This window comes from Sinohyriopsis cumingii, chromosome 7, assembly GCF_028554795.1.
Source record: "Sinohyriopsis cumingii isolate HCF-2022 chromosome 7, ASM2855479v2, whole genome shotgun sequence".
Classification (NCBI taxonomy): Eukaryota; Metazoa; Mollusca; class Bivalvia; order Unionida; family Unionidae; genus Sinohyriopsis; species Sinohyriopsis cumingii.
Genome location: NC_142967.1, coordinates 112,413,725 through 112,432,628, shown reverse-complemented (window position 1 = coordinate 112,432,628; position 18,904 = coordinate 112,413,725). Strand labels below are relative to the sequence as shown.

The 18,904-nt window shown below is 36.9% G+C and overlaps 1 protein-coding gene across 1 annotated transcript in view; it reads right to left on the bottom strand.

Annotated features, from left to right (window-relative positions):
- Positions 1–1,929: 1,929 nt before the first annotated feature.
- The window catches only part of LOC149795942 (uncharacterized), a 154,494-nt gene continuing 137,519 nt past the window's right edge, over positions 1,930–18,904 (bottom strand). Inside the window, exons 14-15 of the mRNA XM_089965862.1 lie at positions 10,057–10,169; positions 1,930–3,174 (exon numbers count right to left, since the gene is read on the bottom strand). Of these exons, the coding sequence (XP_089821988.1) occupies positions 3,134–3,174; positions 10,057–10,169 (154 nt within the window). The 3' untranslated portion in view covers positions 1,930–3,133. The remainder of the gene's footprint in view (positions 3,175–10,056; positions 10,170–18,904) is intronic.

Sequence of the window (18,904 nt, the reverse complement as noted above, 5' to 3'; positions counted from 1 at the left end):
TTCTTACCAATTCGATTAGCGTACTATATTGGTTTTCGTGTTAATGGCAGAATGTATAGGGGACGTAAATGTTCTTAAACTCCAACACGATATGGACAAATGGTAAAATGCTTCACAGAAACAGGTATCTTCTAACTATTTTAGAGAACTAGTTTGCCGTTGGGGAAATAAAAATTACTTTACTGAATGTCTTGAGATGTACCCATTGGTTAGTAAATAGATTTAATATTTTCCATTTTCAATTTCCTGCTAGAGTTAAAAGTTCTTTGTATTGAAATAACCTGTTTTCTTCTTCTAATTGTAGCCATTTTTACACTTTAATGTGACTAGATTACGACTAGAGGTTGACATTGCGACTGCATTATCTTTTTTTTTTTTTTCAGGATTGTATTCGGTATTGTTTATATTAGTTGTTGCATCAAAGGGAGCAAATATTAGCTGAAATTTTAATCCACGCTGACTTTGGCCATAGGACCAAACATCTAAATATATAAAATTTTAATGTCACAAAGATGCAATTGAAACATTAACCTATTAGATGCCGTAAACAAATCTTAATATATGATTCAAGAACATAATAAATCTAATTAAGAAAACTGAAGGCATCCAAAATATCACCGTTACACAAGCAATTGTTTAAAATGTAAGGTTCTGCAAATACGTAATGCCATCGGTGGAATTTTCATGCATGTATATGTGAATAGCAGACACATATTAAAGTCAGAGAAACAGCACGAGACAGATTGTATTAATTCACTTTTTTACATCTACAACGTACGGACATGATAAATATTTCTTGAAATGCGACATGGATTGTTATAATCTTTCGGAATTAGATAAGCGTTGATCATTATGATTTAGTTTGCTTAGGATATCATCCTTATTAGTGTAGTGCATGCTTGATGTATGTGGTTGTCCACATATACAAATGTAAAATAATAATATGTTTGGTATCAGTATCGGACCACTAATTAGTTTAAAGCCAGATAACCAGTCTGTTGATGAGGTAATACATAAAATACTAAACAGCTTCATAACCGGTCTGTTCGTGGGAAATATCAATATAATGCTCAACATTTTGAAATGTGTGTGTGTGCGTGTGTCATTTGATTTTTAACGTAGCTTTAAAAAATAATTTCAGTCATATCGCTACGATGTCTGCATTGTGACAGTTTATAGTGATGTCTAGCACTGGGGCATCATGCTGCAGGCATGTAATATGATGCCCCACCCAATCACATTAACCTGACACCAGGCCGACCAGTCCTAACACTAACCTCTTAATGCTGAGCGCCAAGCGAGGCAGCTGTTAGTACCAGTTTTGTAAGTCTTTGGTATGACTCGACCGGGGATCGAACCCACGATCTCCTGCATCCGAGGCTGACGCTCTAACAACTAGGCCACCGGAGCGGTCATTTTGAAATGTACCATTTCGCTAGTAACCGAAATTAATATGTTTCCATTAATAATTTCGCAAACTTCATGCTATGTACTATAGCTGATTAGAAAATATTTGTCTTTATTTTGATATTCTGTATTTAATTTCCTTTTGCTTTACTGGCATATGAAGTCTGATGAATGGAAGCATGTGGTCTGTATGCTACGCCAGTGGAAAATAAATATTCTTTTTTGTTAATATATTAGTATTAACTTCAGTAGGAAATGAATTAATTGTCCGACCTCTGTTCACTAAACATGTAATGAAGCACAACATTTACAATGTATTTTATGTATCTTGCTCCAATTTCAAATTCAGAAATTGTATCCGCCCTACTGTCACCATAATTCGGTATTTATACTGCTTCTTGTGGACCAGTATTTACTGCATATTATTTTACATCATACAAATAGAAGCAGACCGTTATTGTCGTAATAGTGTCGTGTAGAATATTGCGTAAATATAAAATGAGAAAGAAATAGAAAAGCACATGCAGCAACTACATTTTTATATCAGAGGTATAATTTAGAAATAGTAGTTGCATACGTGAATATAAAACATGTGGGAATAGCACAATATAGCAATGTGATTATGATAGCTACGTATATTCATATTCTTAGTGGAACAATATAATATAAACCTTCCTAGATTGCTTTGGGATTATTTATTCTTCTCTGAGTTCTATACACATTTCCCATATTAGACTAAAATTATATATGTTTTCAACTAAATCAAAAGGACAAGTTTCTCTAACCTTTTGATATTCAATCCTTAGATCATGCGCTAAAGTCAGAATGTTATATACAAGTCTTTCAAGTCAAAATAGTTTTATTCAATAACTCTTAATATCAAATACTACAAAAGATATCTCAACCTACAGTATTTTGATGATGAAAAATATTACATATTGTGCAAATAATTTATCAATATTCACCTAAGATCATGCAAATAACAAGTGTTAGTATGTACAGACTGGCTTAGCAAAAATCATAATTTATACGTAGTTCAAAAATCTCTTTCCCAATTAGAGTCCACCACATAATTTTAAAATTTCGAGTATCATACAAAAGGGAGTGAAATTACGTCAAAACGTAGTTATTTAGATTATTAAATCCTAACGCTTCAGTATTCTCAATTTTATATACAAATTGACAAACAAAAATTAAAAAAAATAAAAATAGGCATAATCATTAAATCTACAGGCCTGAACTAGGGGTTGCATATGCATGTGCACATTTTGGATCGTCATAAGATACATATTTAATTTTAGTTCATTTGATAAGTTTCGTTTACTACGCCGAATATTGAATCCTAACGGAGATACTTATATATCATGAAATAACGATAAACTCCTACTTCCACATATGGCAACAAACGCAAAGGAAACAACTGAGACCATCGTGCATTCGAATTCGTCAAGAAAATAAAGTTGAAACGAAGTTTGTATTTACATTAGATAATACTTTTTCATGCGTAGTAACATTATAAATGCTTCAACTGAATTCTAATTTATTAGGAGACCGTACTTTTCTCATGTATTTATGCATTTATGCGTGTATTCTGGTACCCGTACTTTTCTCATGTATTTATACGTGTATTCTGGTACCCGTACTTTTCTCATGTATTTATCAATATATTCTGGTATCCGTACTTTTCTCATGTATTTATTCATGCACTCTGGTATCCGTACTTTTCTCATGTATGTATACGTGTATTCTCGTAATAGATGGTTCCATCTGAAAATCAAAATGAAAACCATAAGTAAAGTTTGAAACGTTGCTTTATGATGATGACGATTTTGACAACTGTGAGAGCTCCTTGACTCGAAAACGACTTGAATACATTAATTCAGAATCAAAATATCATTAAATATTTTTTGACTGTGACACTGTGATGCCCTCTATATCAATAAAAGGTCAAAATATGCACATTACTCTGCTAAACATGCACAATCATGGCATACATATCGATTAGTGCTAATGATATATCGTCTCTTTGCCAACCATTGCAGATACAATACATGAGAGGAAAACATAACGATGAAACATGACATAATTTTCATCGTATTCCGGATCACTCCCAACTATTAATTTCCTGAGTTTGCACATCTTTACATGCATCAGCGGATGTCATTGGCAAAGGTGATTCTCGGTATCAAATTTCTTTACATATTAAACATTGAAACATTGATAGTATTGTTAAAATATATACATCATTACTATCATTTACGGCTTTCATACCGATCACAATATTCAGATGATAGAATAACGACATAATTTGATCTCGTAATAAAGGCTACTCTGACAAAACTACAAATCTATCCCAAAGGATGCTATATAAATCAAGAAGCCACTATATCAAAGTAACAAACCAGTATGATACTTCTCTTAATTTGTTATGTAATTTTAAGGACTTCAAAAGATGTGACCTTACCATTATTGCATGATCAAAAGATAACCCTCGTTACATTGCAAAATTTGTACAAAACGTAGTTTTGTATTTAGGTTTGTCATTCAATTTATTCTACAAGTAGTAATGATGCATTGATTGATTGATTGATTGATTTTTAACGGCGCATCGGCACTGTTAGGCTATTTAGCGCCAAACAAAGTGTTATTTCTATAATCTTTTAAAACTTATAAAAGGTCCTATATCGACCAGCGATATAAAAGAACAAATGGTTGAAATTAAAAAACGGTAAGATGATAACGGTGCAAAATAAAGGTTCCCGCTCAACGGGAGATGTAAAAATGATCAATAGGTATTAAAATGGGACGGTATATATATTGCATAAAACTGCACAAGGTGATAGCATAAAAGTCAGAGTTTAGAGTAAATATTTACGGCTTTCAAGAACTCTATAATACGAGTGATGTTTATATTATCAAAAAGTTCTTTCATGTCATGCACAATGTAATAACGATCGCGCGTTGGTTGTAGGTCAAAGCACTCTATCATAAAGTGCTTGACAGTGAATGGTTCATTGCAAGAAACGCACTCTGGTGGGTCGTCACCTTTTAGTATGTGGGTGTGGGTGATAAAAGTATGACCAATTCGGATTCTTGCAATGACTACCTCCTCCCTACGAATGGTTCTGTAGGAAGGAGTCCATTCTCCTAGAGTCGGTTTGATTGCGTGAAGTTTGTTATTTACAGCATCATTCCATGATGCCTGCCACTTCTGACGTAAGAACTTTCTGATACAAGGTTTAAAATCAGTATATGGTATTTTAAAATCAGTTGGTTCTTGAGAAAGGGCCATTTTAGCAGCGCGATCTGCTTTTTCGTTACCTTTAATACCAATGTGGCTAGGTAACCAACAGTATATTATATTGTGGGAGACACTCAGCTCGGTATTTTTTACGAGTATGTTTTTCAATAATGGGTTCCCCAGTTTTCTATTGTGTAGTGACTGGAGTACTGATAGCGAGTTGGAGAAGATGATACAGTTTAAAATACGGTTCTTTTCTATGTGTTGCAGAGCAAGGTCTATTGCTCTGATTTCGGCTGTAAAAATTGATGCTCCATTTGGTAAGCGAACTTGCGTTGTGTGATTTCCACAAACAAAGGCTGCAGCAGCCTTTTCCTCATCCTTTGATCCATCAGTGTAAATTCTGGTGTAGTTTTTAAATTCGGTGAGGAGTTCATGGTAAGAGTTGTGGAAGATAGAAGGGTTTGTTTCGGATTTTTTTCCATCGTGTAGCGTAAAACGTACTTTTGGTTGTTTAATTAGCCAGGGTGGTGTTTCAGAGATCGATGTTTTCTGAATTTTAGAAAGGTCTATATTTGTAGTGTCAAGGCTGGATGATATTCTAATGCCAAAGGAAGGTATGGCGTTTGGTTTATTTTCGTATAAAGTTTTGTATTTGGGTTGAAAAACAGCCGAAAAAGCAGGATTCAGAGGGTTTGATTTTAATTTGAGAGCATACTGTGCGGAAAGCATTTCTCTACGATGCGATAACGGTGGTTCATTCGCCTCAGCTAGAAGGCTTTCACACGGGGATGTTTTAAATGCTCCCAGAGCCAGTCTTATTCCCTGATGATGAATTGGATCAAGCATTTTAAGATACGATTTTCTGGCTGAACCATACACAACGCAACCATAGTCCACTTTGGAGCGAATAAACGTTCTGTATAAATTTAGGATGACTTTTCTATCAGCACCCCAGTCAGTGTGCGCTACTACTTTAAGTAGGTTAAGTGCTTTTAAGCATTTAGCTTTTAAGTTCTTTAGGTGTGGAATAAAGGTCAGTTTTCTGTCAAAGATTATACCTAAAAATTTGGTTTCCTCAACAACTGGAATAGGTGTTCCATCCAGCGTGAGGTTCGGTTCATCGTGATGTTTTCGTAGTTGACAGAAATGCATGCATACCGTTTTTGATTTCGAGAATTTGAAACCGTTTCCACTGGCCCAATTTTGAATTTTGTTTATATTTTGCTGCAGTTGTCTTTCAATTGTATGCATGTGCTTTGACCGATAACATATTAGAAAATCATCAACGTATAACGAGCAATCCACACCAGGAGTCAAACACTTGGTGATGCTATTAATTTTGATGTTAAAGAGCGTCACAGATAAAATACTGCCCTGGGGCACACCCATCTCTTGTTCGTGCAGATCTGAGAGGGTAGAGCCCACTCGTACTTTGAATTCTCTGTCGGAGAGAAAGCTGGATATGAAAGAGGGCAGACGGCCTTTTAGACCTAGATCATTCAGGTCATTTAGTATCCCGTACTTCCATGTCGTGTCATAGGCCTTTTCTAAATCAAAGAAAACCGCTACTAAATGTTCTTTCTTAATAAATGCATCGCGAATGAATGTTTCCAGTCTAACCAGATGATCATTGGTGCTCCGGCCATATCGAAAGCCACTTTGGAAAGGAGATATTAAATTGTTAGTTTCCAAATACCAGACAAGCCGAGAATTGATCATTCGTTCCATTGTTTTGCACACACAGCTTGTGAGTGCAATTGGTCGATATCTGTTGGGGTCTTCGCTATCTTTACCGGGTTTGGGGACTGGTATTACAGTTGCTTCTTTCCAGATTTTTGGTACATTACCAGTAATCCATAAATCATTGAAGAGTTTCAAAAGAGATGTTAATGATGATTCTGGAAGGTGTTTCAGAAACTGGTAATGTATCTCGTCAGGCCCAGCGGATGTATCATGGGCCTTATCTAAAGCCTCCCTAAGCTCCGATAGTGAGAACAATTGATTATAACTTTCCGAGTTGTTGGATGTGAATTTTAAACGTGACTTTTCTTTTTGAGTTTTAAGTTTTCGGAAGGCTTCTGAATAATTAGATGATGAGGAATTTTTCGAGAAACTGTCAGCAAGAATATTTGCAATGTCACGTTTTGAACTAAAGTTGTTATTGTTCAGTGTCAGATGTCGGAGAGGGTTTTGCTTTCTCTTTCCGTTTATTTTGCGTATAGTGTCCCAAACTTTTTTAACAGAGGAACGAGAGTTTAAAGAAGAAACATACTTCTTCCATGATGCTCTTTTACTTTCTTTGATTATGCGGCGAGCTTTGGCCCGGGCAATGCGATATATATTTAAGTTTTCGGGCGTCGGTTGATTATTAAATTTCCTTAATGCTTCTCGGCGTAGTTTAATGGCTTCCTTACATTCCTTAGTCACCCAAGGTTTTTGGGTTCTTTTACAATATGGCGAGGACTTGGGAATGGATTCTTCTGCAATCTCTATTAAAATAGATGTAAAATGCTGAATGGTGTCGTCAACATTGAAAACTGTATCCTCATTCAGCCTAGTTTTACACAGTGTTTCAAACTTGGCCCAGTCGGCCTTCTTTAAATTCCATTGTGGAATTACTTCATCGACTGTAGAGTTAAGATTTACAAGAAAGATTGGGAAGTGATCGCTGCTATGAAGGTCATCAGCGACCTTCCATTCATAGTCCAAAAGCAGAGAAGGAGAACAAATTGTCAAATCGATGCTTGTGTATGTACCCGTGCCTGGGTGTAAATATGTAGGTGTTTTGGTATTATATAGACACAGATCGTGTCTAGAAATAAAGTCTTCAACTTTGCGACCTCTGTCACTTATATGATTCGATCCCCATAAAATGTTATGGGCATTAAAATCCCCGAGTAAAACAAAGGGTGCGGGAAGCTGTTGAACAAGACTGTCGAGTTCGTTTGGTACTAGGTTAGTGTTTGGTGGTAAATAAATAGAGCAAAATGTAATCACTCTATGTAGAGTGACGCTTACAGCAATGGCTTGTAAACTGGTGTTTAAATGAATGAAGCTATGAGGAGCTCTGTTGTTCACAATAACAGAAACTCCTCCTGATGCCCTATCAACATTATGAGAGTAGTTGTTAAACAGGGAGTAGTTTTTAAGTGTGATGTTATCTGTATCTTTCAAAAATGTTTCCTGAAGACATAGTACTGCAGGATCACGTTCGTTTAAGAGCAAAAGAATATCATTGTAGTTGGCTTTAAGTCCTCTACAGTTCCATTGTATGATGGTGTTCTTCATTACAAGTTAATAGTGAAGATTCTGGAGCTAGATTAGTCCTTTCGCGGAGGCAATGTCTTTGGTTATTTATCTGGAGGAAGTACGGGGGTGAATTTTTTGTTGTTAGGTCTGGAGCCACCTTGAGGACATGGGGCAGATTCTTCTGCATCCATATCCTCAAAGTCTCCAAACCTATTGTGCAGTTTTATTGGGTCATCAGACCCTTTTTGCTGCCTATTTCCTGTCGACTTTTTCTTACTCTTTGGTGATTTTGATGGTGGAGGATTGTTGAACGTTGTTTGCGTCGATGTTGAGTTTTTTGGGGGTTTGTAATGCGATATGTTCGAGACGGAAGGGGATTCAGGTGGGTCTGTTTGGGTTTGGGCGTCTTTCGTTGCTTTTTGATTGCTTTTTACTATGGTTGAGAAGGATGGGCCGGGGAGTGATGTTCTATTTTGTACAAGCTTCCTGGCCTCTGGATACGGGATGTTGGATGTGTATTTGATCCTTTGGATTTCCTTCTCCTGTTTCCATATATCGCAATCTTTTGAATTTGCATGGTGTTCCTTGCCGCAGTTGACGCAATGCGGAGTGGCTTTGCACTCGGATTCCCGATGAGAAGGGTCTCCACATCGTCCACATACTTGGTTTCTGGAACAGCGGTCTTCATGATGACCGTATTTTTGACATTTGTAGCATCGGAGGGGATTTGGTATGTATACCTCAACCCTAACTTGTAAGAACCCAACTTTGACAACTTTAGGTACAGATCGTTGTTTCGTTTGATACGAATCCTACGAACTGCAGTGACACCTTCACTTTTCATCCCCTCTACGATGTCTTTGTCGCTGACTCCAGCCAAGTCACGGCAACGAATGACGCCTTTTGATGTATTTAGAGATGTGTGTGCGAAAAAAGTCACTGGGATGTCATGAAATGCTTGAATTTTTTGAATGTTCTCTGTGTGTGCTTTACGTTCGCACTCCACAAGCAGACCACCTGATTTAATCTTTTTAACGCTTTTTGGTTTGCCGACTAATCCAAGTATAGTCTTTTCGATTATAAATGGCGATAGTGCGGCTAGGGGTTTGGTTTCATCTTTTGATTTGATGACCATGAAGCGAGGAAACGATTCCACACTACATGGTTCATCATCTGAGTCAGTTCCCGTTTTGGTACGCTTATTTTGATTTTTTTGATTTTCCATTTTGGCTTGAATAAAAATTCAGCACCCGTGCTCCCCACCCACCAAGGAGCCCAACAAGGGGACACTTTTCAAGTGTCAGGGATACACAGATGCCATACTCAGTTGATAAAATTACCTTTGAGTGACCCTGAAGTCGCCAATTTCTAAGGTCGGTAAAATTACCCCCCGATTGACCCGTTAAGCCACCGCCTTCTAAGACTTGGAAAAGGGAAATATAAAGGAAAAGAATATAGGGGCAACGGTGGTATCAAGAGAGATACAAGGAGAGAGAGAAAGAAGGTGAGAAAGTTAATAAAGACCTCCTAGGGCTCGGCGTGACCAGCCGATTTGTCGGAACCGGGCCCATCCCGACCACCCGTCTAAGAGAAGTAGAGGCCAAAGTAGTGTATTGCAGGGAAAGCCACTGCTCAACTACCAGGATCCTTTCCTCCCCCGACACGGGACGCAACCCACGGCAAACAGGTTGCCTCTACTTAGTCGCCTTTTACGACACGTAGCGAGGCACGTCGGGCCAATTCTACAACCCCGGACCCGCAGGGGGAAGTAATGATGCACAGAGCAAAAGAATGGCTGAGATTTGAAAATGTAATATTGTGCTACTTTAAATCATGCATCTCTGAAAAATCATTAAAACTTGATAAAAAAATATTCTAAGATTAGAAACATGATTGCGTCTAATGAGTTGCAAACAAACAACAGATCGATTTACATTAACAAGTTATGCATTGTAAGCATACTTATATATATATATATATATATATATATATATATATATATATATATATATATATAGATAGATAGATAGACAGACAAACAGATAGACAGATAGATAGATAGATAGATATATGAAATACTGAAGAATGGTTTCATTTTTCATTTAAATGTCGCAGTCTTTTATTTGAACAACAAATTCAGGAAAACCTTGACATACCTAAGGGTTCCATAAAATAATGAACCTCTGCCTTGCTGCCCACTTGATTCTCATAGTCGTTACAGGTGATACTACTCCCAGGAGCTTCAGGAATCGGTCTTTCTAATTTCGATCTATTTTAATACAATGTACAGTGAGACTGACTTTTGCAAGATCAGTGACAGGTTTTAAAATATATATGTTTATGAGTAATCTAAAACAGCTAATTTTCTATTCAAATGCAATCAAAACCTTTTCAATCTTTAAGAGGAATTAACATGAAAAAATCCAGGAATAACAACCAAACGTTTTGTGTCCACACTACCAAATGTTTTGTGTCCACACTACCAAATGTTTTGTTTCCACGCTACCAAATGTTTTGTTGCGATTCTTGTGTTTAGCCTTTAATGATGGAATATTCCTTTTATTTTTGAGGTTTCAAACTGCTTGGGCAACACGAAAAACCTTATAAGCAATAAACATACTTGCTTCAATGAGAAGCTGACAATTTTTGACAACGTCTCTAATGCAACCAAATAAATTCGTCTTGCAGACCTGAAATCCAGAAAGAGCCTGAGTACTCACATATAGGTAACACAGATTACACACAATTTACAAATATTCAATGCTGGCTATCTGCAATAGTAGATAATACCCTCTCACTATCTATCTATCTATCTATATATCTATCTAGCTATATATATATATATATATATATATATATATATATATATATATATATATATATATATATACATAAAGAATAAAAGTCATATGGCGAATAGCAGTCCTTTCAAGTGCACTGGATCCAGCAAGGGCTCTTGTTTGTCAAGGATTATTTATGATCAATGTAATACACTGACTACGAACAGTGCAAAACTATTATCTAAGTAGCCTAAGCACTTTCGACGTTTAATGAGTCTTTTTCAAAGGCAAATACAAAACATAGACAAGACACATAAATAAAGCTGAAAAACCGTTGTCTTTGCAAAACGTTTCATCATGACTATGACTTGTATCGGATGCTGGAAGATATTTTATAGTGACCTAGATATTGATGAGCCATAGCGACATCTGTTATTTTATGTAAATTTATGTACGCGCAAATTATATCCTGGATATTTCATTGTTATAGTTGTAATTAAAGGTTATTGGGTGACTGATAAGCGAATTTAGAGAATTGTTTAAAAGAAAACATGGCGACAGCAAAATGATAATTTTATTCATAATTGCAACTATAACAATGGAATATCCTGGATATAATTTGCTCGTACATAAATTTACATATGGCCCATCGATTTCTAGGTCAATATAAAATATCTTCCAGCATCGGCAACAAGTCACAATCATGTAAAGATTTGCAAAGAAAAAGGTTTGTCTGTTTTATTTTTTTTTTGTCTTGCGTATGTCTTGTATTTGCCTTTGGAAAAGATTCATTAAGAGTCGAAAGCACTTAGGCTAATTAGATACTAGTTTTGCACAGTTCGTGGTCACACACACACAGAGAGACACAGACACAGACACAGACACACACACACACACACACATATACATATATATATATATATATATATATATATATATATATATATATATATATATATATATATGCGTGTGTATGTATAGCTATGAATAGTATGTGCGCCGTATCATTGACACACAAACAGATTTTGTTATACATTTTTCTTGGAGGGGAAACGCGGATTGCCGAGTCTCCTTCTAATGAAAACCTTATACAATGAGTGGCATATCAAATATACAGCGTAAATATTATACATACATTATATTTATATAACATACAAATATACATACTTGGATTCCCAACCAGTGGCGTAGCTAAGATATTGGGCATTTATGCGGGCCCTTACACAAAGCTTATCGATAGGCCACTGCCTAATCTATAGTGTAAGAAATTAATTTGTAGATCAATATGCTTTGCATAGTCTTGCTTTATGGCAGCTATGCCCGTTTCCAACGCAGTTAAGACTGACTACAAGAAGCTGTCTATTGAAGGAATGAATAAACTCTGCTTATCACTGTACATTGTCTCCGCCGCAAAATGTAGTTATTATTGTGAAATTCATTCTTGATAAATAAGGTCTGGCATGGCACGAACTAAACAAACTGCCTGGAAATCCACAGGAGTTGAACATATACAAACTTACACGTTTTTCTGTATTTTAATCCTTTTTTCTTGTTTATTTTTCCTTTTGTCCTTTCTTATTTTTTCATTTTTTTTTCTCTTTTTACCATTTATCATTTGTAATCAATTGTCTATTTATTTTTCTTTATTATTCATATTTGCACGAAATTGTGAGAATTTGTGTGTACTGCTGTCTACATTAATCAATGGTTCACAAAAAGCAAAAGAGTATAGGAAAGTACAATATTATACATTGGTGTGAGACCTACTCATTTAAATTAATTTTCGAACTACTGTGAGCTCTACTCATATCAGAACGAATACTGATATGTTTCAAGTGGGAGGCTACAAACATGTACAACCGACCGATTCAAAGATAAACACAAACTTCCAAACAAAGCAGGAGGGGAGTGGGGAAAGTCAGAAGCTTTTGGCGTTCCACTCCCAGGCTGCCAGATATTGGACTTAGGTGATGCCCAGAATTGTCCTCGGCAGTCAGATATTTTAATGGCATTTAAAACACAGGGGAATAATATTGACGGCATTGATGTTTTGCTAAACACGGGGATAAACAAGTATATCTTGTACCCCAATGACCATGGGACTCCAATCCTAGAGGCACAAAGCATAGACGTAAAGGGAGTTATGGCAGAGGTGGACAAGACTACACAATAATCATAGCGGTAGAGGCAAAGGTGACAGATGGTTCCGTCTCCGGTCTACCTCAAGAGATAGAAAACAAAGAAATAGTAAGCAAAATTGAGACAAAACTGAAACACTAAGGTGAAGAAGAGTACAATGGCAACAGTATGTTTTAAAAATTACAGATTCTATAACCAAATCAGTGATGACCTGTGGTCAGATGATTACGATCAAGACGTAGCCTGATGAAACATTGCATCAGGACCAGAGGGGGTTGGGGGTGGAGATGGGGGAAGGCTTAAGTTTACAGCCCAAGTAGGGGTATGTACCAGCCTGAGCGCGGACTGGAGCTTTAACCTCATCTCTTACATCATGGCAACAAACAAATAATGTACTAATTGTATACAACCCATTTAGCAGACATTCAACTGATCCTCAAACATAATACATTACTAAAATGTAACCAACAATACAGAAAATAGGAAACCGAATAAGTACTCATAAATTAATAAACATAATGCTCTTCTCTTTCTCTTTTTTTTTCCTCTCTCATTGATAAACTTTAGAGGGACACAGGGAACCTGCGTATGGGAGAAGTATGACGGCACAGACGTCGCAGCGCTAAGTCACATGGCGCTACGCGAGGTGAACAGGCCTGTGAAAGAGTCTCAGAAAAACCCATAAGAAAGATATGGACAAACAGAACACATATACTGGGTGATAGGAATAAACTCAACACTAAGGGTTACTCATTATAACGTGTAGGGAGATAACTAACACAGGTTTTACCTATTTGATTTCAGGCCCTTTCGGATCACTTTTCTGCTTTAAAAATACCATATACACAAGATATGGCCAAAATTAGACCACGCTGTCAGACAAGGCAATGCCCATAGATTAAGAGAAGCATGATGGAAAATAAAGGAAATGCGGCTCATTAAATAGGGCATGGCCGTCGCACTCAAAATAAGTAACGTCTCACCATGAACACACATACAAAATAATAGAATTTGGATTTTGTTCCTTTATAAAGGCAACTGTTTCTCATCAAATTTAATATCAGAATTCCAAATGACCGAATATTTAATTGTTGGACCAAATATCCAAATAACAAAATAATGTTTAGTATTATTATTATTATTATCATTATTATTATTAATCAAATCATAGGAAAAATTGAAGGGAAAATTGACACTAATGCTGTCATTACATATAAATCTATAACATACAAACAGAATAGCAAATACACATCAAGCTTATACAGGACATAGATAACCCTTAGCAAAGGTCAATTAAGAATGAAAGGGAAGGGAATTCGACTAGGACATTGAAGCCTAGTTCGGATAAACAACCCTTTAGAATATACTTGAGGAAAAAATAACCCATCAAAAATTTGTATTTAAATAAATGTTTGATCGGAATATATTGTAAAAAAGAAACACGTACACACACACCTTAGGAAGATCCAGAAACAAATGAAAACACTTTTACTGTTTATGGAAAGGGGGAGGGGGCATCTCTCTGCTGCCCCCTCCCAAAAAAGTAGTTATACAATTTTGTGAGTAATCGCAATATTCTTTGCAAATTGATGAGTTGCTTTTCTAATTTTTGAACTTGAATTTTATTTCGTATCGATTTAATACATGTTAGACACACGATTTAAGTAAGAAAAGAGGATCTAAATGAAGAAATGAGAGCACTGTTAACAGAGCAATGTTAAATACTTGAATATTGAACGCGCTGTCTTTCGCATATCGGCTCGCATATTGAAGAGTTGGAAATATAAACTAAGCAAAATGAGGAATCAGCTAGAGATAATTTAGACATTTCAATCTACTTACAGTTCACCTAAGTCATTATCATGATTTATTTAACACTGTTACCAATCATACAGTTATTTGTATCTTAGCAGCAAGGTTGCTTGTGGACCGACCTGTTTTAGAACACACCCACCTGGGGTGTTTTTCGAATGATCCAAAAATGATGAGATTTTTAGTTTTAAAAACACCGATCCGAGCCTTGTATCTACCACAGACGCATCAAGGGGGTGATGTCCATGGGTGCAGCATATGAGTGAATTGACCCTTTTGAAAACCAAACCGAAGGCAAAAGGTTTACAAAAATAGTACCTGTAGGTGGAAGGGGGTTCTAGTGTGTTATAAAATAACTGACCTATCATTGATTTACAACAAAATGAATCGTATCTTCAAAGTGGTCAAAGAAAGTTTATATTGACACAATGCGATATCGTCTGTTCGGATGGCGTACATTGATTGTAATGAATCCATGTGGTGCTCTCTGAGCATGTGCAGAGACGTTTTTAAACTGAGTTATGTCCATGTCACCGGGACATCAAGTCTGTTGAATATTTCGCAGTGTATGTGTATCAACGCCGTTAACGATAACCAAAAAGTACAGTTATCTCTGATCACTTTAGGGATATGAGCACACCACTGTGTAACGTAAATGACACCTTTATTTTGATGTCTCCCTCGTGAAAATATTCTCTCTTGGTTTATTTGTTTGTCAAGCATGATAACGTCGTAAACCACATTATTATGAACACTTACATCAAGAACTTCGCCCGAAGGTACAACATTGATGTCTGTGATACAATCAACAACACCTGTATCTGGCGACAAGGAATTATCGGCGGTTGAATCTCCTGCAACAATATCGCTAGCGATATTGCTGAATTCCTTGAGGATATCATAACATCGTTAGCCGTCTGCAGATAGCTCTACTAAAAAGTTTCTTTTATGTCAGCCATTTCATTATCATGTTGAGCATACTTGAGTTTTACCATATCTAGACGGACCAATGATAAAGGCTCGAACAGAATTTGATATTGTTGGATGGTGCTGGAAGAGAGGGTGGTGCTTGCTTTGTGACGCTGAAATGTCAGTCACGTTCATACTGTACGAATATGTATTATTTATAAGCATGAGCCTATATTGTGTTGGATGCAAGGCGAGCACCTATATTATTAGATTAAGAGGAACAATGACAAGGAATCGTCGACGGGCACTTGCAGTCAAGTGTATAAAATACGGAACAAAAATAGAAGTGTCTGAGTTTTCCTATTTCTAGAAGTAGTGGCTAAAGCTGAAGCTGTGATAATGCAGCAGTACTCGGTAGATTACAGGGAACTCCTTGGACTAAATACCGCGTGCGAAAACATATACCGGGATATAATTAGCGTGATACTGGAACCCGACTCGGTATGAGGCTTGGCGAGGGAAACCGGCCAAAACCTGACGAACTACCAGTGAATGAATTTGATCCAGCGCGCCATGCTCCTGACGTTGCTTCAAACAATAAAACTCTGCGAAAAAGACATATCGCTGATGTCAAGTTGATTCACACGCTGAAGTCAATAGAAAATAATATGAGGGAGTCACTTACCAACTGGTTCATAACATCAGCTCTGAGTGGTATGTTAGTGGTGGGGGTCTAACGGGGAAACAATTGTCTGGTAATTAATAACGGAACAAAATTTAGTATAGTCCAAGAGAATACTGGGAGGATACAGCAGCGAGTAGCAGGCTGGCGAATTCAGCAGGTTTCACGCTTGGTATTGCCTCAGATTTGTTATCAGTCAATAGGGCAAATTTACAAACAGCCACCTAAAATGATTCAACATATGTGTTGACGGTAGGCGAAGTTGCTAGCAAATACAAGGAAGCGCAGCCAAGTTTGAACGAGTTTATAAACGTGGACCTTTATGATGGCCACGACTGGTGCAGGTTGATTTTGGTAAAGACTTTATTGATTCAGTAACATCACTTATGTAACAAAATAATGTTGAATCAGACGCAGACATGTCGAAAGACATCTTGATCAGCCAAATGTTGAACGACTGAATCGAACACTTGCTGTGCGATTGTTTGGACATCAGTAACCACAGGAATTGTTGTTAAAGTACATAACTTGTGAATGTTGCAAGACTACCAAACGTAATAGTCGCGTTTAACAGCTGCGAAACCCATCGATGCAATCGGAAAGAAACAGAGCGGCCCGACATGACAACTGGGCAGCAACGTAACAGTCGGGTATTTATATGAACCTGGTGAACTTGATGGTGGCAAAGAAAGAGTAACTGGTCCTGTCTGGGGCGTAAACACACATACACTTTTCAGCATGGTAACAGCGACGGGCAGGCCTGCAATGTACAGACTAGCAGCTCCTCATGTGGATTTAGCCGTGAACAATTGCAAGCAATTCCTGAAAATAGACAATTACCATTAGCATGGACACACTAGCAAATCATAGCACCAACTCCTTGACTTCAGTTAAATTTAACATATGTCAGAGCCACATTTTCGCGTGTGTGGCCCAAACTGCTATTAATTAGGTCTTCGGTAAATTGTCTAAGGTCATTTGGAAAATAATGCCATAACGTTATTGTGTTACAATAAGCGCAGTGATTATATTTGTCGTTGTTTCAACACCATGAAAAGTTCAGGATCAAGATCAAACACGCGTTAAGTTTTGGGGTTATATCGCTGGTAGCCAGCTATTTTTGTCTTTTTCCATGCCGGTAACTTAAGTTCAGTGAATTGGCACGCAGGTGATTTTAGTGGGGATCCGTTGGATACTAGTATAATTAGAAGTGGTTCATTATAAACCATCCTGTGTAGCTGAGACATTCTTGTGATTATCAATACTGTCGAATACACTACATTTGACCATTTGACACGATCATCGACAATCCAAAATGCGACGAGTGATATGTTATTGCATATTCTAGAGTCAAACATTACAATTGTGCTAGAACCTTTTCAACAACCTCAGCAGGAACAAAACGTTATCTTTAAGAACAAGTCTTTGCTGCACCATGGAGCCGGTTACTAGAAGATCAACGAGAATATTTCGAAGTTGAGTATCCACTGGAAGATAACACAGTGGAGTCGGAAACTTTCCTTATCAAGTTCAATTTGTTTTACTTTGAAGTGAATTGCTAACTACTTTCCTGGATCCAACTATCAGATCATTAGAGCGCCAAAAGTTCAAGAAATCATCAATCACCGTTTCTGGATTTACACTGCGCATTATCGCATATTGAATACTGTTTGGTTTAAATCTGTTCAACGCTATTAAGCCTTATGGTCTTCGAACATCTCATAATAAACGACATCTTTTTGAGTCCTTTGTATGAAGATTCACCAGTAAACATAAGAGGTTGACCTTGATCGTCACACAATATAATAGCCGTTGATTTTGTTGATAGCCAATCAAGAAATTCGTGTAACGTGTCTTTTGATGTAATACATATTTCGTCCCAAATGATGATTTTAGGAATATATTCTTTGCACAGCAGTCTGCTGGATCTTGTTTATTCAAACGACGACCAAACCAAGCAGAAATAGCCAGATGAATATTTTTTGCAAACTCAGATAATTCAATCTCGACAAATCCAGTTAGATCAATTGGATCTCCATTGGATTCCACCGACAAGAGACTGTTTATTGAATTTCAGATAATTATGTGCGTTTGATGACCAAATAGCGTGAAATACGGCTCGCACTCACCCGTTCTCCCCAAAAAACTAGCAGGATAACAAGCTACCATATCAACATACATTACGTCATCTGGATTATATTTGGTGTTAAAGAGACCTCCATGTCCTAATTAAATAAATGAACGCTGTATATCCTTAAGAAAGTGTCTAGGTGTTTGGCGCCAAGAATGTTTGCCATCAATCATAAACAACTACAGATGCGATTGTCAACAATATTTCATCAATTCTTCTACGACTTTTGTGTCGCCGGTGTATTTTAATGCTTCAGTTTCATCTGCGTATGAAGAGATTATACACGATAAAATTTGCCAGAACTGATCAAACCGACCATTGGATTCCGATTCTTGATTGCTCTGAAACAACCAGATTGAAACTGATCGTTTTTACCAATATTTTTAATTTCATCAAAAATATTACCATTATAAAATCTGGGCGGAAATCATGTTACTCTGGCTGTCCACGCATGAGCGTTGTGGTCAACTATTACTATCAGAGCGCCTTTCGTGTGATATTTGCCGGAATGGTACAAAACCTCCTCGGTTAATGTTTTTAGTACTATCGAA